The 21,310-nt window shown below is 45.9% G+C and overlaps 1 protein-coding gene across 1 annotated transcript in view; it reads right to left on the bottom strand.

Annotated features, from left to right (window-relative positions):
• Positions 1-3,952: 3,952 nt before the first annotated feature.
• The window catches only part of LOC106731415 (uncharacterized), a 58,156-nt gene continuing 40,798 nt past the window's right edge, over positions 3,953-21,310 (bottom strand). Inside the window, 5 exon segments of the mRNA XM_075913562.2 lie at positions 3,953-11,060; positions 11,062-11,082; positions 11,084-12,408; positions 14,999-15,103; positions 17,124-17,324. Of these exon segments, the coding sequence (XP_075769677.2) occupies positions 11,007-11,060; positions 11,062-11,082; positions 11,084-12,408; positions 14,999-15,103; positions 17,124-17,324 (1,706 nt within the window). The 3' untranslated portion in view covers positions 3,953-11,006.

The raw sequence follows: 21,310 nt of genomic DNA, 5'->3' as shown, positions 1-21,310 counted from the left end.
GCATCCTTTATTTCATCAGTGTATTGGTTTCTGAGCTGCTCTGCCATTATACTAATGAATTCACTGTAGGTTTGGTGCAATAAAAAGCTGGTCTTTCCTTAGCCAGTATACTGATAATTTTTCAAATTTCATTGACAAAAAGGTCAAGTTCACTAAGACATTCAAGGCAAGTTAAAAAATTACCTTTTCAATGTCACACTGATGACTCATCATAGCCTTTAAAAACAACAAATAGTCTGGTAGCTATTTAAAGACTAACAAAACATGTATATGGTATCATGAGTTTTTGTGGGCACAGCCCACTTCTTCACATGACCCCTGATCCCCCTGATCATAGCCTATTAGAGGTAGTCCCAAAGAAGATAACAGTTTCACCATGACAACAGCACATCTCAGCACTTTCTTCCAAGAACACTCCTTCTCAAACTCAGACAATAATGCAGAATCAGTTCTTCCAGATAATTTACATCTTTGAAGAAACTTACATGTGACATTAATATGAGCTTGATAAGTTTAAAGATCTCTTGCAACATTTCTCCAGTCACAGTGCCTGTCAAAAATGTTTGCAAATTATTCCCTGGCAATAGTAATGGAAAACAAACATAACAGTAAACTGCCTTAGTGGCTTCTGAAAAAAAATCAACCAATTTCTCATTTCCGTGGTCCCATTTTTCTTCATCCTCAGAAAATGGGACTCATGAAGACCTGTAAATTGCTTTTGTCCTCCAACTTCATGATCTTGTCTCAAATTCTCCATATTACCTATGTGTTTTGGTTTATTTACTAAGAAATATTCCATCATAGCCACTGAAATAAATGTTGGCTGTAAAGCAAAGTCTTCAGGATAGGTTTCTTCCCTTACTTGGACAAAATTACCAATATTTTGTAGTTTCACTGTCACTTTAGATTTCATTTGTTCAACTTTCGTAGTCACTGTAGTATTCCCCCAACTTGGCAAGTGATCAGCTAATTGAGATGTTTCCTCACCCATACTTTTTGATGAATGTCCTCTATTCAATACTTCAAGATAAGATAAGATGGCAAACTATCTTTTTTGGTTAGCTTTGTCTTGCCTTCATTTGTGTGTGTGTGTTTGACTGCCAGACTCATAGTATCACTTCATTAATGCTAAAAATCTGAACTTGGTTTTTAGGCAGATTTAACATGGCTGAAAGAGCAGAGATGTAGCGCCGAAGGGTCTGGACCACCCACTGCCTGATTAGGTTTAACACCAGTGGTGCTGGAATATTTGTAATAGTGGGATGCTAAAAGACAGACCCTGTCTCTCCTGGGCGCAGGTCCAGACCTGGGTGTGGGCCACAGGCACAAGAATTCAGACAGGGCTGTTGACAGAATAGCTAGGCCTCTGGGCAAGGTGTGGGATGGGCAGGTCTGGGCCCGCCCAAGGGTAAGGCCTCAGATGGAAGGAGTGGAGCTGGGGGCCCAGAGTAGGAACAGAACCATGGTGGGGCTGGAGAAGAAGAGTGACAGAGGTAATACAAAGATCTCTATGGCCACAGAGAACAGTTTCAGGTGCCTCAGTGGCCATGTGCTGATTGGCCCAGAGAAGTAGGCAGAGACCCACATGTGCTCTACCTGAAGATGGGTGAGACCACTTCTATTTGTCACCTGAGTGCCCTCCCACCCTGGGTTTTCCATCCCCTGCTGCCCTCCCCCTCACCCACAGGCAGCCATGGCTGGCTGCCCTCCCCATCCCGCAGGCAGCCACCACTCACCAGGTGGTGACCAGCAGCATGAACACAGGCTGGAAGGTATCAGAGGAGCACTGGGTAGCTGCACAGTCAGTGGCCAGAGAGAAGCTGCAGCCTGCAGGTGAGCCTCCCTGCTCTTCTGCCCCTCACATAGCCCCCTCTGCGAGGATGGGGTGCCAGATCCAGTTTTGTAGATATTTGCAAATTCTGATCTGTTACGACATGTACTGTGCATGTACTGAAACCATGCAAAACAACCCATGACCTCTTAACATTAATTACCATAATGAATATGCAAATCTGCAAATAAAATGTTGCTGGTCTGCCAAAAGTTTTTTAATGGATTTGCCGGTCTGTGGTATAAAAAAGATTGGGAACCACCCCCTTAAATGACACTAGTGGGATTTGAACCCACAACCTTTAAATGACTGGCTTGGCTCACACTAACCACCACAGCTTAGAAGTCCAACACTTTCCATTGCACCATGGAGCCCCATATGCTGCATGCCCCACATCTCCTCTGTCTTCTTTGCAGCACAGCAATTGCTGGGGGAAAAGAAAAGGAAGAGCTGAGCCAAAATCAGCTGGGAATTGAACCAATGCTTGGAAGGCAGCCATGTTAACCACTAAATCACCAATGCTGCCCCTACAGGCCTTCCCCCACCTAGGAATACGGGTCACCTAGTACCTGTCTGTGCCTACAGTGCAGCCAAAGTGACTCTGGTGCCGTTCAGTGTCTCCTCTGCTGGAGTTTCACTTTCCCTAGGAGGCCAGACAGGCAGTGTCACCAGAGGGGCTCTGGCAGCTGCCCCAAGCACACACTGCACTTTGGCTGCCACCTGCTGTGGGACATGCCCAGGTGGGGTCTATGCCTGGGACTCCGCACCAGCCAAACCCTAAAGTAGGGGTCTGACAGCCAGTGCAGGGTGGGCAAACCCCTCCGTGCAGTGGTAGGGATAAGGGTGGCCTCATCTTGAGCTTCACACCGAAGAGAGGGGGAAAGCGAGGCCTTGGTGCCCACCAGAGCTGTTTCCTGGCTCTGTTCTACCGAAAAACCAGCCTTGAGACAGGCCTTTCCCTTTGCTCCCCAACCTGGGGGCCTCCAGCAGATCAGCACAAGGTCCCACAGTATCTGGTGAGAGCACGTCTCTCTTTGGGCCCCCATGGTAGAGGGGAAAGTGACTCTGGTAGGAGGGTTCAGGCATTGTCAGTGTGGCAAGAAGAAGGTCCAGCGGCAGGAGGAGGTGGGCAGGTCAAACCTGAAGAGAGGCTAGCCGGACCATCTCTCCTCTTTCCCTCTCTGGGGGCCTTGGCCGACTCATCCACTCTCTGTCATCCACTGCCAATTCTGGCACTCAGAGGCTAGAGCCGTCCACAGTGTGGGGTTCCAACACTGACTGTCTCGGCTAATAACCCTACATACATCTATCCTCCAGGAACGTAACATCCTTTTACGAACTCAGTTATAATTGTGCCCTTCACGACACAATTAATACTCCTCCTTCCCTCCCTCCCTTATTCCCATTCCTTCTGACGCGTTTTTTTCTCTCAACCAGGCTACCAGCCTGAGCCGTAAGACCCTGTATTGCAATGTAGCTATGAATTAAATCATAGACAGGGTCACAGGGAAAGCACAGATCACTATCCTGCCCTGCTGTCCTCGGCTTTTGTGCAGGCCACTTGGCTCCTTTCTCTTCTCCTGGTGCTATTGATGCAGAGGTGAAGCTGTCTCCCAGAATGACAGTAAGGTGCGGGAGAAAGGAGATAGATGTCTGGTAATTTTCAGACTAAAAGAACTAAAACTATTTTCACAATTCAGAACTAGGACAAACAACAATCAGTTAGAAATGCTTCTCACATAATTGGTTCTGGAAATCAACCCAAATATGGGTTTGTTTATGGTTATAATGAAGCTGCAGTACCAGTAGCTAATAATGAGACAAACTATACATGATGGGATGTCTCAAAATAAACAATTCACCTTGGCTTTGAAATACAGAAACATTTAAGTAATCAAAACTGACAGACAGAAACCATTAAACAATTCAAGAAGGCATATCCAAATGAGATACATGAGGTTTAAAAAATGGGAAATAGAGTGATTCAATGTATCATCTCCAAAAACCAAACTCTTAAGTAAACATTGAAATTCTGCAATACAAAGTTAGAACAAAGTTGGTTAACTATATTGAGTGGAGTAATGTTATAAAAGTAGGTATAGAATTAAAAAACCTATGAGCTACAACCACAATGACATCCATTTATTTTTCATAACATACAAACCATATCAATAGGTTGGTTGTGGTAACTCAAACTTAGCTAAGCATTGTTAACAGAATTCAACAGCTAAACTTAAAGAACTAGGTCTGGCCATCATTCATAAAAACTTAAAAACAACAAATAATTTAGTAGAACCTTAAAGACTAACAAAACATGCAGATGGTACCATGAGCTTTCGTGGGCACAGCCCACTTCTTCAGATGACTGGAGTATTAAAAGTCCAGATCCAAGAAAAAATAAGAGAAAGGGAGGGGGAGAAAGAAAAGGAATAGTGAATAGATTGTTCAAGTAGTTACAAGAAGCTGATATAAGAACAATTAGCACCTCCATTGGTTGCTTGGTTGGTTAATTCATTAGGATGTGGCAGGTAGTGTGCAAGCCAGCCGATGTCTCTGTTCATTCCATTCTGATAAGAATTAAACTTGTAAATGAAGTTAAGTTCCAACTCTTCCTTGTGTATTTGGCTTGTGGAATTGGCCTGAAACAATATGGTGACTTGGAGATCCAGTAATGAGTGCCTGGGCAGGACATGGCAGTGGGGCATTGCTGGCATCTGATAGTTACCCTGATGTCAGTCGTCTTGAATCATCCTAATTCTGCATGAAACTATACTGAAATTTGTCTCCCAGCTATGTAAGAAACCAATTACAGGGACACAGTAACACTACCTCCTTGAATGATGTGGAGCTGCAGTGACCTGGTGTGGTCAATGCAGGGCATGTGTAGATACTGTTTGATCTATGTCAATGCTAAGGGTTCTCTAGCAGCTATCCCATAATGCACAATACTAGCCTCTCTGGTCATCATTGTGAACTCCACTGCCTGGGGATAATGCAGACCAGAAGCCCTACACAACCATTTAACACGTGACATATTTTTGAAATATTTTTTTCAGATTTCCCAGCTTGGCAAGCACCCCTAACCATTGTCCTGGATCAGTGACCAGAGCCAAGCCAAAGCCTAGCATTGACAATCTGAGCACACTTCAGCACTTGTGTGTATCCATTGTGCTAAGGGGTCAGGGACTCACAATGGTTCTCAGGTGCCCCTGTGATTATAACACTCCCACTCCAAAGCCAGCTCTCCCTGTCAACTCTTGTCACTCACCATCTACACGAGGGGTCAGCAACCTTCCAGAAATGGCGTGACAAGTTTTAACTTATTCACTTCTATTTGTGGATCTGTGTGCCAGGGAAGGAGGTAACAGGGACGGGCTGAGTACAGTGACCATATTTTCTGAACGAGCTGCAGCTAGGGAGAATGGTTTAATTTAAATTATTAAGCAGATTAAGCATTTTAACTTTCTCAGGTTTATTTAAAATGAAGTTTGATAAACTAAGTAAAATATTATGCCCAACACAAAAGGTTATTAGGGTAGGTTGAAGGGTAGGTTACAAACCACAGTTAATACTTCCACAATTTCACATTTGAATTCTTTCAGAACTCTTGGGTGAATGCCATCAGGTCCCAGTGACTTGTAACTGTTAGGTTTATCAATTTGTTCCAAAACCTCCTCTAATGACACCTCAATCTCAGACCTCTCACCCCAAAAAATAGCTCAGGTTTGGGAATCTCCCTAACATCCTCAGCCGTGAAGACTGAAGCAAAGAATTAATTTAGTTTCTCTGCAATGACTTTATCAACCTTTAGCATCTCGAACCTTTAGCATCTCGAGATCCTTTAGCATCTCGATCATCCAGGGGCCCCACTGCTTGTTTAGCAGGCTTCCTACTTCTGATGTACTTAAAAAACATTTTGCTATTTCTTTTTGAGGGAAAAAGGGGAAGAAGAAGGCCAAAGAATAGTTGGAGAAGAGACCTGGATGTGAATGTGAGGAAAATGGGCAAAAGCTGAAGAGAATTAGAAAAGGTAGCACAAGACAGAGAGGCTTGGAAAGAAATTGTGGATGGCCTGTGCTCCCATAGGGGCTAAGGACAAATAAGAAGAAGATTACTTTTTTAGTTTCTGGCTAGCTGTTCTTCAAACTGGTTTTTGGCTTTTTTATTATATTTTTACACTTCATTTGACAGAGTTTATACTCCTTTTTATTTTCCTCACTAGAATTTGCCCACTTTTTAAATGATGCATTTTGATCTCTCACTGCTTCTTTTATTTGGTTGTAAAGCCACGATGGCACTTTTTTGGTTTTCTGTGTTTTTTAATTTGGGGAAGACATTTAAGTTGGGCCTCTATTATGGTGTCTTTGAAAAGTTTCCATGCAGTTTGCAGGGATTTTACTTTTGTCATTGTACCTTTTCATTTTTGTTTAACAAACCACCTCATTTTTCTGTAGTTCCCCTTCCTGAAATTAAATGCCAGTGTTGGGCTGCTGAGGTATTTTTTCCACCAGAAGGATGTTAAATTTTATTACATTATGGTCAATATTTCCAAGTGATCCAGTTATATTTACCTCTTTGACCAGATTCTGCTCTCTACTTAAGACTAAATCAAGAAATGCCTCCACCCTCATGGGTTCCAGAACCAGCTGCTCCAAGAAGCAGTCATTTAAGTCATTTAAAATTGAGAAATTTTATCTCTACATCTCGTCCTGAGGTGTGTACCCAGTCTATATGGGGATAGTTGAAACCCCCCACTATTATTGAGGTTTTTTTGATAGCCTCTCTAATCTCTCTTAGCATTTCATAGTTACTATTCACTGTCCTGGTCAGGTGGTTGATAATATATCCCTACTGCAGGAGAGAGGGTGCAGAAGCAAGTGAGAATGTTGGAGCAAGCTGGGGGTTCAAGGCCTTGGTGGGGGGAGGGAATGAAGTGAGGGGGATTGAGGTGTGGGGGGTCTGGGTATGATGGGGGGGACACTTATTTGGCTTTGTGCCCCCTTGCAGCAACTGCTGTGGCCATGTGTTCCCAGAGGCTGGAGGCACCACTGCCATGGCCACATGGTCCCAGGCTGGCCCTAGAGGCCCTGCTGCTGCAGCCACACAATCCTGGGTTGGCCCCAGATGTGCCAGCCTCGAAGGCCTTGCTGCCACAACCAGCAACTCTGGGCTGGCCCCAGAGATGCCGCTGTCACAGCCACACAGTCCTGGGCCAGCCCCAGAGATCACACAGCCACAGCCACGCAACCCCAGGCTGGCCTCGAAACCTGGAGATGCTGCTGCCATGGCCATGCAGTCCCTGGCCAGACATGGGGGCCCCACTGCCGTAGCCATGCAGTCCCTGGTCAGCCCCAGCGGCCGGAGGCACCGCTGCCACTTCCATGAGGCCTTGGGCTGGCCCTGGAGAGGAGCCTCAGCCCTAGCGCTACCTCCTACCACTACAGCCTAATTTGCTGCCAGAGAAGAGGGAGAGATCCAGCAGCAACACAGGCTTGAGGGGGAGGAGGGCCGGGGCTGAGCTCCTGCAGTATGTGCCACTGAAAAATGGCTCGTGCCACTTTTGGCATGCGTGCCATAGGTTGCCAACCCCTCATCTATGCTGTTGCAGTTAAAAACCTCTAATGCCCATGTTCCTACTTCTGGACATGCACCTAACTGCCTCACTGTAGGCACCCAGGCCCTTGGATGTCCCTTAAGTACCAGTGCAATTCACAAGCCAAGGGAAGGTAGGCAGAGGCCCAATCTGACAGGCTTTACACCAGAGGCTGCTTCCAACTATACAAAATTGCACTGGGAGAGGGCAGAAGATGGTTCCCTCCCAGCTTTGAGCCCAGAGTGGGCAAGCAGAGGGGATGTCTATGCTACAGTTTTGGAAAAACTGCCATTTTTCTGAAAAAACTTCACTTACGTCCACACTGCAATCATGTTCTTTCAAAAAAAATCAAAAGAACAGAGGGAATTTTCTGACATTGGTAAACCTCTTTCTATGAAGAAGAAGCCTTTTCCAAAAGAGCTCTGTGTGGATGAGGAAGAGGGAGTTCTTTTGAAAGAAGAGGAAAAAGCACAGGTGCCCTGATGGCCACTCCATCCATAGTAATCACAGCTTAAATGTGATTCAGTGTGGATGCTATCTTTAGAAAAAGCAGATCACTTTTTCAATGCGATTTGGCAGTGTAGAAGCTCTCTGTCAGAAAAAGTTTTTTCAGAAGATTTATTCTGGAAAAACTTCCAAAAGAAGCCTGCAGTCTAGACATAGCCATACAGTTTAAATCAGCAACGAGTCAGTTTTTGTTCAGTGGGGTCACATGCAAACCCTGTCACTCATTCCATTTTGTGTGTAGAAGAATTTTTTCCCAACCTGCATCAGTTGGAAAGCTGTACTACTTTTCCCATTTCTAGAACTTTTCTTTTGTACCATTTGCAATAAATATTTTTTTATAGCATCACAGACTACTACAGCTGGAAGGGTCCTCAAGTTCAGTCCCCTGCCCCTGGATCAAGCACCATAGATCATCCCTGACAGATGTTTGTCCAACCTGCTCTTAAAAAGCTTTAATGATGGAGATTCTACAACTTCCTTAGGCAATTTATTCCAGTGTTTAACTGCCCTAACAGTTAGGAAGTTTTTCCTAACATCCAACCTAAACTTCCTTGCTGAAATTTAAACCTATTGCTTCTTGTCCTATCCTCAGAGGGTCAGGAGAATTAATTTTTCTCCCTCCTCCTTGTAACTCCTTTTAGGTACTTGAAAGCTGTATCCATAGTTGGATGGAAGTTTTTGGGTTTATCTGTTAACCTCTACCATCCCAACAGTCCAGTTCTAGGGAACAGAACTGAACTCCAATGGGGTCGTGTTTTGGGAAAGCAAGATCATATTCCAGCTGCCTTGAAGGACAGCAATTCCTAACCAAGGATTTCATAAACATTTGTGAACTGCAATTCCTCTGATGATCTTCATAGTAGCATTTAGATTTTATATTCAGAGAAAGATAGAGAGTCATGGGAACAAAGAGCTTGGATACAGGGATATCCATCAAACACCTGGGTTCCCTGACCACCATTCTGCCAGGTCATTTTCACTCTGTCATGACCCAACAACTCTTGGGATTTATACACTGTGCGATTACATCACCGAGGGCATGTCTACACTCGGAAATTATTTTGAAATAATTAAATTGGACTTAACTCCTGATTTAACAAAATTGAAATAGCGTGTCCCCACTAAGGGAAGCCTCAAAATTAGTCAGAGGCAAGCTCTGTTAATGTGGATGCGCTATCGTGACTTAGAGCCCCAGAAAGCACTGGGAAGTAATTAGTTCAAATGACTCTGGGGAGTAGTTATTTGAAAACAGCAGCATTGGAGTGTCCACGCTAAAGCTATTTCAAAATAACTATTTTGCAATTAGCACTCTTCCCCGAGGAACACGGGAGTACAGATTTCAAAATAACCAGCCTGTTATTTCAAAACAACAGGCTTGGTATTGTGGATGCTCTGTTTATAAATTTGACGTAAGGGGGGCTATTTCAAAATAACATCCTAGGGTAAAGCAGATTGAGAACCCCTCATCAGATTGAGAGCTGAGTAGCTAAGACACTCCCCTAAGAAGTGGCAGATCCCTTTTCTAAATCCTTCGTTTGATTAGGCAAGGAGGGGACTTGAACTGGACTCTCATATCCTAGGGGATGGACTCTCACATCCTAGTCATGGGCCAAATGCTCATGAGGGAAATGTCCCCACTGCAGAGTCAGGCAGTCTCTCAAAACATCTACTGGGCTGGGCCTTATTGTCAGCAGATAATTTCACTTCTATGGTTCATGAATGGGGAGCACAGATATGTGCCTATTTCCATGTGATGGATGGGAATTTGGGGACCCCATTCTAAGACACCTATTCCTCCTTTAATTGTATAAGAGGCTTGGACTCATAACTCAGTCTTTACTGCTGTTTCTCTGATATTCTAGGTACCCAAGAGCATTTGCAACACTCAATGTCATAAAGATAAGTCCTTTGGTGGATTCCAGCCTACAAATGCTGTCAGGGATGAATGAGAAGTCACAGCAGAAAAGAAAACAAGGGGCACAGGTGTGTAACGTCAAACGTAAATGAAATAACTGAACAGAAAATATTCAGATTTATCAACAAGTTATATTCAACTCCTGCCAATGTGGGACTCCTTATCAACCTTTTGCTGTCTATGGCTCTGTTCTTTGGAGGACATTTCATACTCTGTTTGAATAATGTTGCATGTCCTCATTACATGTCTGCGGAGCCATTCCCTACCCTCCGAGATGTGTAGGAATAAGGAAAAAAATTATTCTCTTGCCCCATCCCCAGCCAGTACACTTTTACTGTGTGTGCGCTGGGTGGATGCTCTTACATCTCATGAGGGATGAGCTGTGCTAGGAGGCTTTCCCACACTCAAAGCACCCTTGTAGTTTCTCTAAGGGTTATTAAGGGTTGAACTCTGACTGAACACTTCCCAAATTCAGGGCATTTAAAGAGTTCCTCCCGTTGCAGATTTTTGCAAGGGCAACAAATACTTCAGAGCTCTCCAAATCCCCACACAACACAAGGAGAGCAGTGTAAGCTAGCCAGTGTGGCATGCTGATGAGAGTGGTCTGTCCTAAGACCTCCAACAAAGGCTTTTCCTGACCTTGACAATTCATAGGATCTCTCAGCCTGTGGGCTCTTGGATATGACAATGTGTGAGCACTGCCCTGTAGCTGCAGGTTCTCTCTTCTTTTGGGGGTTCTCTGGTGTTCAATAAGGCTTGAGTCCAATGAAACTTTTTCCCACGGTCAGAGCAGTTGAAAGGTTTTTCACCTTGTGTGAACTGTATGATACCTGTTAAGATTTGAGAACTGAAGATGTTGCCACAGACAGAGCACTTGAAGAGAGAGCACTCTTCTGTTTAGATTTTCCTGTGTCACACAAGGTATGACCTCTGACAAACTTTTCCTGCATCAAAGCAGTTATGCAGTTTCTATGTTGTGTAGATTCTTCTGAGTCCAACAAAGTCTGAGCATTGACTCAACATTTTCCCGGTCAGAACAATTAGGCGGCTTTTCACCCATGCAGGTTCTCTGATGTTCAAAATCCTACCAGCTCTCATGGAATCTTTTCCCTCAGACCAGTTACAGGGTGGACTGTAGGATGCCTGTCAAGATTTGAGCATCAACTGAACCTTTTCCCACGGTCAGAGGAGTTGAACGGTTTCTTTGCTGTATGGATTCCTTAAATGTTTAATCAGATTTTTTGTTTTGGCTGAAGCTTTTCCCACATTCAGAACAATTAAAAGGCTTCTCTCCTGTGTGGATTCTACTATGTCTTACAAGGTCTGATCTCTGACTGAAGTTTTTCCCACAGTCAGAGCAATTGAAGGGTCTCTCTCCTGTGTGGGTTCTCCAATGTCTAACAAGGTCTGACCTGAGATTGAACCTTTTCCCACATTCAGAACAATTAAAGGGTCTCTCTCCTGTGTGGATTCTCCTATGTCTAACAAGGTCTGACCGCTGACTGAACCGTTTCCCACAGTCAGAGCAGCTGAAGGGTTTCTCTGCAGGGTGGATTCGCCTATGTCTAACAAGGTCTGATCTAAGATTGAACCTCTGCCCGCACTCAGAGCAGCTATAGGGTGTCTCTCCTGTGTGGACAGTACGATGAATTTTAAGACTTGAGCGCCGAATGAAGCTTTCCCCACAGTCAGAGCAGCTAAAGGGCTTCTCTCCTGTGTGGGTTCTCTGATGATCAAGAAGATTTGCCCGCCGATGGAAGCTTTTCCCACAGACAGAGCAGTTATAGGGCATCTCACTTGTATGTAGTACCTGATGTTGAATAAGATGTGAGCGCCTACTGAAGCTTTTCCCGCAAGCAGAGCAGTTAAAGGGCTTCTCTCCTGTGTGGATTCTGTGATGAATGTTAAGATTCGAGCGCCTATTGAAGCTCTTCCCACAGGCAGTGCACATAAAGGGTTTCTCTCCTGTGTGGATTCTGCGATGAATGTTAAGATTTGAGCGCTGACTGAAGCTTCTCCCACAGGCAGAGCAGTTGAAAGGTTTCTCTACTCTGTGGTTTCTCTGCCAATCAGGTGTTACTGAAAACCAATGTAAATTTTTCTGACAGTCAGGGCAGTCACAGATCTTCTCAGTTGGATGCATTCCCTGATGTGTAATAAGCATTGAGTTCTGACTGAAGTTATTCCTACAGTCAGACAAGTTGAAAGGGTTCTCGCCTGTGTGGATTTCCTGGTGTAAAATGAGGACCTGTCTACATTGGAAACTTTTCCCACAGTTGCTGCAACTGTAGGGTCCCTCTTGATGGGGGATTTTCTGTTGAATGGTTTCTGTGTTTCTTTTCACCCCACTGCTCCTGTGGCTAGATTTACTCTGTCCCTCCACCGCATGGTTTCCCTGCTGCCTTTCTGGGCTATGCTGATTGTTACAGGTCTCTCTCTGTTCAGGACTCTGAGAAACATGCCCTTCAGATCTTCCCAATAACACCCCACATGGAGCCACTTGCTCCAGTACTTCCTGATGAAGACTCTCTTCATTGTTCTCACTCACAGTCACATCACCTGCTGGGAAAGAGACAGAAACCAGACAAGAGTCATTCTCTGTACTGAGCTGAAAGGCGGCAAAAAAGGGGGAGAAAACACCCAAACATTTGCTGGGCACGTTGAAATTGTTACAGCTCTTCCCCGTCCTTCATGAAAATTGGCTTATGAACATGAATTTTCATAAAGCATCTGACACAGGCATAACAGGATATATAACATTTAAAAAGTTACAGTCTGCAGAATTTGTATTTTCTATTTTTTGTGCCTATATCATTCTTCTGCTGTGAAGTTAGAGAGATGAAATGTGTATCTGGTGCATCTAAATCTAAATGTGCTAATGAGTGCCATTAGTGATATGTTAAGAAATTAGTGACTCAGTACTCAAAAAACCCACCAATGATGGCTTTATTTTTCCTGTGAGCCCAAACTGTGGTTGATCCTAGAAAGTCACATGACCATGCCACCTGGTACTGGAATCCATCTTGAATCTAACACTTTTCCATGGGGATGGGGAGTGTGAACAAAGGGTTCCCCCCCCGGGAGAAAGTCTATGTAAGGAAAGGAAAGCAATCAGGTCTTTGTCTTCAGCTGGCCTTTGAAAGTGCCTCGCCCCCCATAAGAGGATGTACATGAAAAAACCTGAAAACAAAGAACTATAAAAAGCTGTAGACCTAGGTCAGAAAAAAGATCAGCTCTGTCACTTGAAGTATTTTACTTGAGATAAGAATTGTTTAGGGTAAGAATGTCCATGTAACAAGTTTCTTAGTGGATTAGAATTAGCTGGTGTATATGTTTAAATTAAGTATCAGAGGGGTAGCAGTGTTAGTCTGAATCTGCAAAAGCAGCAAGGAGTCCTGTGGCACCTTATAGACTAACTGAAGTGTAGGAGCATAAGCTTTCGTGGGCAAAGACCCACTTCGTCAGATGCATGTAGTGGAAATTTCCAGAGGCAGGTATAAATATGCAGGCCAGAATCAGGCTGGAGATGACGAGGTGGATCCAATCAAGCAGGTGATTGGATCCACCTCGTCATCTCCAGCCTGATTCTGGCCTGCATATTTATACCTGCCTCTGGAAATTTCCACTACATGCATCTGACGAAGTGGGTCTTTGCCCACGAAAGCTTATGCTCCAACACTTCAGTTAGTCTATAAGGTGCCACAGGACTCCTTGCCGCTTATGTTTAAATTAGTAATTTACTTTGATCTGTTTTCACTTGCACTAATTTAAATCCTTTTTTTTACATTTAATTAAAATACTTTAGTTTATTATTATGCCTACTGTAAATAACTGTTACCAGGTTGGGGGGTGGGGGAACCAACCACTGTGCATCTTTCTTTCATGGAAAAGAGGGTGAATTTATGAGCTTTCTCTGTGTAACACTTTTAAACAGGGTGAGAGATTCATTTGTGGGTTTGGTCACTTTGGGGGGTTGGTTGCCTGGGTGTTGAAGCCTTATAGCTGAGCCCTCCTGGAGCTGAACTGGTTAAATGTCTGTTGTTCAGCTGGGGGGCAGTAACCCCAATTCTGTGTCTTGGCTGGGGAAGATCAAAGCTTCTGGCCCAGCAGGACAGGGTGGTGGAGAGCCCTCAAAGGCAGGAAGGTGTGTGTTGGTGGCTTGATCAGTACACTGGGGAAAACCCCAAGTGGATTTCTGTGCTCTAACCCAACACAGAAATATCATGAGCTGATTTCACCCTTCACAACCCTTCCCCAGAGGAGAGACTCCATCCTTCTCTTCCAGGAAATATTGGCAAACCAGTGATGTGTGTGAACCCCTTCTGCTTATTGCTAAAAGCAGCCAGGCTAGCAGGCTGCAAATAGGGTTTGGGAGCAGCCACAGCATAAGGGGGGGAGGGGGAAAAGTGGCAGGAGTTGGGCGCTACAGAAAGGCCCTCATGTCCTTCCTGAGTACAGCCGTGTTGCAATTGCTGAGAAGCTCGTCTATGTGCCCTCAGGGTGTATTTGGCAGGGCCCCAAGACAGGCAAACTCTGAAAAATCCCATCTGGCTGACTGATGGTTGGAAGGAAACCTCCTGCCTGAACGTTAGGTTTGCTCACTTAACAAAATTTCTTGGAATGACGTGTTATTGTAATACTAAGAAATAAATAGGGATGAAAAGTTAGGGGAAACTGGACTCTTTGGAAGGTCTTCAGGGACTTCCCTTCTGGATAGAACTTGTAGTTGCCACCAGCAGATGAAAGACTGGCCACTGGAAAACTGCCACTGTGTCACACAAGAGCCACATCCAACTTTGGGAATTATTGAGGTTTGGGGGTATTTTACTAACCTGTTGCAGACGAGTGTAAGTGCTTTGAGATTAAGTAACATGATGGTTTAAGTGAAAGCTCTTGTGTGGTCATGTTTGTGCCACCCAGCTATGGGTCAGATGGCAACATCTGCCTGGATTTATTTCCTGACACCACTCACACAGAGTAAAGTTACTGAGATCTTTGGGCTGATGGAACCACAAATGACACTCCACACCCCCACCTCTGACGGAGTTGAAGACAGGCTGAAGGGTCAGTCAGATTGGAGGAAAATGCACAAGTGATATCTGCTGTGAGGACACAGAAATTGGTTTCTGAGTCAGTTTAGTTGATTGCTCACCTGTGTGGGTGTCGCTGATGATCTCCCCTTCCTCACAGCCCTGGAGATCTGGGATCCACAGCTCCTTCCCTCGCACCACCCAGGAGATCACATAAGCTTTGGAGACTGGAAATGTTGGTTGGGGAGCAATTAACCAAGTGCTGATCTTGTTCATTAAGGTCTGTGCCATTATGACTTTCAGAACCAAGATCTGAGTAACCCACCCAGAGAAGCTTCTTTCCCACCTTGCCGAGACTGGGCTCTGGATGGTACAAGACCCCAGGACACACTCACCTGCAGTAAAGGTGCATCCCCCCTGCCTAGGAAATGGCCCAGCTGATTCCCTGGGGGGAGCTAAGCGCTCTGCTACACTCTCTAGCATTCAGCTAAGTCTCCCTCATGGCCTGTTCCATCCCCCCCATCCCAGGGCAGGACAGGAACACACTGCTCAGAAGGGGAGCTCCAGTGAGGGCTGGCAGGTCTGACACCGAGGGCCATAGGCAGGGCTCAGACTGCAGCTGACACATGGCAGGTCACTAGGACTTGGAGAAAAAGGACCCAGCAGAACTAACTCCCCAAGGGCTCTCTGCCCAAAGCTCCTGGCTGGGATGCTCTACTTCAGCCAGGAGGCAAAGGAAGTTCTTTGAGCAGCTAAGGGAAACCTTGGTGGCTATTTCAGACCCTAACTATGCTCTAGACTCCAACCAGCCCCTTTCAGCTGCCTCGAGATTCTGTCCCTTTTCTATATGATTTGCTGATGCATATCCTATTTCCCTGGCACAAACAAAACCTGACCTTGCTTTAAGTTAGGATAAGAGGGACCTGCATACCAAATTTGGTGGCCCTAGCTCTTACCATTTAAAAAAAGTTCTTGAACAGACAGACAGACTCTCTCAAATATACAGCAATTGAAAGATCTCTATGCATCATCTATTATAACCATATCAAGCCTGGGTCTCATCATTCACTTTATTGTATTAAGTTGTTTTATGTTCTTTAGTCAGAGACAGCCCTCCAACAATATCTAGGCCATCCCTACAGGGTGAGCCGTTACCTTTTACATGGTTGGGTCAGCTATGTTCAATTCATGGTTATAGACAAGCAAATACTGAAGAACCTTGGGTCCAAATTAAGAAAGTTAAGTATTGGGTAACTGAGTAAGCAAATACTTGATGCACTTTACATCGATTATTTGATTATTAGATAGTGTGCTTCCGCCTTTGAAGTGTAGCAACTAGGGGTGTTGCTACACTTCAAAGGCGAAAGTACCACATGGAGCCTGGGGTCAGCTGGGGAGTCCCAGGCACCGCATGGCATTGATGCTTTGAAATGCTGTGAGGAGCCTGATGCCTGATTCCCTGCAGCATTTCTAAGCAGCAGCGCAGCACAGAGGCCGAGGTCTGTTGCTTATTGGATAGTCGACTAGTCCTTCACATGCCTAGTCCAAATTTTTGCACTAACATAAGTGAGTTGCCCAAGGTGTCACGGGAAAACTGTGTCAGTGCAGGAAACTGAATGCAGGTCTCCCAAATGCACTGCTTAAAATGCAAGAAGAGCTCTTCTCCATTTATCTACTACAGAGCTACCTCCCTCCCCTCCCCCCAGAATTCTTGCAGAGCAAGAAATGACTCCTCCACACTCCCTCAGCCCACCGCCTCTCACTGGCAGGAACTAGCATGTCACAGATCAGCCACAGGTAGGAAAGGACTCAGGGAACCGCACCCTCCTTCCAGGGGCTCAGCACATTGGCACAAGAGGTACTCTGCAGGCACTAACTGTAGCCACACCCAGGCCCACAACTCTGGTACTTGCCATTCCTGCTGGGTCCTTCCACTAACACCTCCCATCAAGGCAGAACATGGGCAAGATGGTGGTGAGGCACAATGAGACCTTGGCTGTGGGAAGGGCAGCACCATTGTTATGTCCCTGAACCTGCATCCCCAGGGAGGGGGCATGGAGGGGACAGTGTCTCAAACATGAGTCAGGATTGTGGAGGGGACAGTGTCTCACACATGAGTCAGGATTATGGGGGCTGATACTCCTGACATTGGAGTGTAGGGGTAAATGAGTGACCCTGAACCAAATCCAACCCAGCTGCTCCAGAGCCCACCCAGCTTCTGACATCCGAGGGGACAGGAATACTTACCCAGCCAGTTCACAGCCTCATAATTCTCCTGCATCACATCCCAGTAGAGGGCTCTCTGACCTGGGTCCAGCAGAGCCCATTCCTCCTCAGAGAAATACACAGCTACCTCCTCGAAGGACACCGGCTCCACCACAGCCATTTCCTGTCCCTGCCTCTGTAGGCCCTGGGGTGAGCTGGAGCAAGACATGGGTGTTCTGCAGCCTGTCAAGAGGAGAAGGGCATTTGAAGATATTTCACAAGAGGCTTTAATACTTTGGACACCTCCATTCTCTCCAGACTCTTTCACATGCTAGAACAGGGGGTTGGGCAAGTCTACACTCCCCCATCTTGTGCAAAAAATATGCAAATGAGGTGAAGTGTGGAATATCACTGTGCCTCATTTGCATGATTAAAGAGGCTCCGTTTGCGCAAAAAACCCCTTTTGCACAAGAGTCGTTCTTCCTCTTTTTTTCCCAGGAAGAACGGCACTAGCACAAGAGGGTTTTTTTGCGGAAACACGGAGCCTCAATAATTATGCAAATAAGGTACGATGATATCCCACACTTCACCTCATTTGCATATTTTTTTGCGCAACGGGGGCAATGTAGACATAACCACACTGTCCTTCATAGAATCAGAGCTGGACGAGACCTGAGGAGGTCATCAAGTCCAGCCCCCTGCCCAAGGCAGGACCAATCCCAATTAAATCAACCCAGCCAGGGCTTTGTCAAGCTGAGACTTAAAACGTTTAGGGATGGAGATTCCACCACCTCCCTAGGGAATCCATTCCAGTATTTCACCACACTCCTACTGAAATAGTTTTTCCTAATATCCAACCTAGACCTCTCCCACTGTAACTTGAGACCATTGCTCCTTGCTCTGCCATCCGTCACTACTGTGAACAGCCTTTCTCCATCCTCTTTGGAACCTCCCTTCAGGCAGTTGAAGGCTGCTATCAAATCCCCCCTCTCTCTTCTCTTCTGCAGACTAAACAAACCCAAATCCCTCAGTCTCTGCTTATAGGTCACGTGCTGCAGCCCCCTAATCATTTTGGTTGCTTCTGATGGACCCTCTCCAATGAGTCCACATCCTTTCTATACTGGGGAGCCCAGAACTGCACACAATAATCCAGCGCTGTGTCTAGACTGGCAAGTTTTTCCACAGAATCATCTGCTTTTGCAGAAAAACTTGCCAGCTGTCTACACTGGCCACTTGAATTTCCGCAAAAGCACTGACAATCTCATGTAAGATTGTCAGTGCTTTTGCGGAAATACTATGCTGCTCCCATTCGGGCAAAAGTCTTCTTCCGAAAAACTTTTGCGCAAAAGGGCCAGTGTAGACAGCAGAGATTTGTTTTCCGCAAAAAAGCCCCGATCGCGAAAATGGCGATTGGGGCTTTTTTGCGGAAAAGCGCGTCTAGATTGGCCAAGGACACTTTTCCGCAAAAAGTGGTTTTGTGGAAAAGCGTAGTGCCAATCTAGACACGCTTTTCCGAAAATGCTTTTAACAGAAAACTTTTCCATTAAAAGCATTTCTGAAAAATCATGCCAGTGTAGACGTAGCCCAGATGTGGCCTCAACAGAGCCAAATAAAGGGGAATAAACATTTCTCTAGATCTACTGGTAATGCTCCTCCTAATGCAACCTAATATGCCATTAGCCCACTTGGCTACAAGGGCACATGGTAGACTCATATCCAGCTTATCATCCACTGTAATCCCTCAGGTCCTTTTCTAGAGAACTGCTACTTAGCCAGTTAGTCCCCAACCTGTAACAATGCTTGGGATTCTTCCGTCCCAAGTGCAGGACACTGCACTTGCCCCTGTTGATCTCATCAGATTTCTTTTGGCCCAATCCTCTAATCTGTCTGGTCACTTTGGAACCTATCCCTGTCCTCCAGCATATCTACCTCTTCCCTACCTTAGTGTCATCTGCAAACTTGCTGAGGGTGCAATCCATCCCCTCATCCAGGTCATTAATAAAGATGTTGAAAAAACTGGTCCTAGAAACGATCCTTGCAGCGCTCCGCTAGAAACCGACCGCCAATATGACATCAAGCCATTAATCACTATCTGTTGGACCCGACATTCTAGCCAGCTTTCTATCCACCTTACAGTCCATTTATCCAATCCATACTCCCTTAACTTGCTGGCAAGAATATCGTGGGAGACCGTATCAAAAACTTTGCTAAAGTCAAGATATATCACATCCACTGACTTTCCCATATTCACAGAGCCAGTTACCTTATCATAAAAGCGAATCAGAGTGGTCAGGCATGACTTGCCCTTCGTGAATCCATGCTATTCCTGATCACTTCCCCTTTCCAAGTGCTTCAAAATAGATTCCTTGAGAATCCCCTCCATGATTTTTCTGGGGACTGAAGTAAGGCTGACTGGTCTGTAGTTCCCTAGATTGTCCTCCTTCTCTTTTTTAAAAATGGGCATTATATTAGCCTTTTTCCAATCATCTGGGATCTCTCCCAATCCTGCAAAGTGGGTTATTTTTGGTTTTTGACTTGTCTATGCATTTCATAATTTTCATTTCTATCCTATGCTTAAATGTAATTGTTTGAGTAGTGATGTCAAAGAACCTGTCATGTCTGGAGTAATTATCCCCATAATTGTGCTCCTGGAAATAGCTGGCATGTCCCTGCAGTCCCTGAGAAAGTCATAGCACGGGGTCTCCACATGCTGTCTTCGCCTGTGGACACCACTGCTGCAACTACCATTGATCAATAATGGAGAACCGTGGCCAGTACAAGCTGTGGGATCACTGCCTGTAGATGAGGGGCAGCATATGAAGCCATTGCTATACCTGCCAGCTGCTTTCAGAAGTGGAGGACCTGGGCAGCAGTAAGTCCACCTTAGTTCCCTTGCTCCATCCCTGGGATAGCTGACCAGCCCACTCCCAGGATGGGCGGAAGGGGGTGGGATCGAGCCCACCACCCTGTGTTCCCGAGGCTAATCATAGAGCTGTAAGAGACCTCAGGAGGTCATCAAGTCCAGGCCACTGCCCAAAGCAGGACCAATCCCAACTAAATCATCCCAGCCAGGGCTTTGTCAAGCTGAGACTTAAAAATCTCTAGGGCTGGAGATTCCACCACCTCCCTAGGGAACCCATCCCAGTGCTTCACCACCCTCCTAGTGAAATAGTTTTTCCTAATATCCAACCTAGACCTCCCCTACTGTAACTTGAGACCATTGCTCCTTGTTCTGCTATCCGTCACTACTGTGAACAGCCTTTCTCCATCCTCTTTGGAACCTCCCTCAGGAAGTTGAAGGCTGCTATCAAATGCCCCCTCACTATTCTCTTCTGGAGACTAAACAAACCCAACTCCCTCAGCCTCTCCTCATAGGTCATGTGCTCCAGCCCCCTAATCATTTTGGTTGCCCTCTGTTGGACCCTCTCCAATGCGTCCACATCCTTTCTATAGTGGAGAGGAGGGAGGCAGAATTGGATGCACTTCTCCAGATGTGGCCTCACCAGAGCTGAATAAAGGGGAATAATCGCTCCTCTTGAGCCACTGGCAATGCTCCTCCTAATGCAGTGGTATCCAACCTTTTAAAGTATGAGATCACTTCTTTAATTTAAATGCAATCCAAGATCTACCTCAAACCCAACTACCTTTGCCCCACCTCCTTCTTGTCCCTTCTCCAAGGGTCCACTCCTGCTCACTCTGCCCTTTCTTCCTCTCCCAACCTTCCTCCCTTCCCTCAGGCAGGGGCAGAGGATTGGGGGCACAGGCTCTGGTCTTGGGCTAAGGGATTTGGAGTGTGAGAAGGGCTCTGAGCTGAGCCCAGGGCAGGGGTTGGGGTACAGAAGGGGGTTCAGGGTACAGTCTCTGTAAGGGAGTTTGGGTCTAGGCTCGAGGCTAGGGCAGGAGCTTGGGGAGAAGGATGGAGAACATGACTGGGACAGGGATTCAGGATGCAGGTTCCAGCTAGATACTGCTTACAAGAGGTGGCTCCTGGTTGGTGTTGCAGTGGAGCTAAGACAGGCTCACACTTACCCTGGCCCTGCACCACTCCCAAAAGCAGGCAGCAAACTACTTCCATCCCAAACCCTGTTGTGCCCCTCCCCCCCATCCCATTCTGTGAGAAAGAATACAGGATGGGGGAGGGAAACAGCTCCAAGGCAAAAGGTGGTGTGAGGGGCAGCTGAAGGGCTGGCACTTGACAGCCTCTGGGCCAAACCAGTCAGGATCACCTG

Source organism: Pelodiscus sinensis, chromosome 19 (genome assembly GCF_052426305.1).
Source record: "Pelodiscus sinensis isolate ZL-2025 chromosome 19, ASM5242630v1, whole genome shotgun sequence".
Taxonomy (NCBI): Eukaryota; Metazoa; Chordata; order Testudines; family Trionychidae; genus Pelodiscus; species Pelodiscus sinensis.
This window is presented reverse-complemented; position numbering and strand designations above follow the sequence as displayed.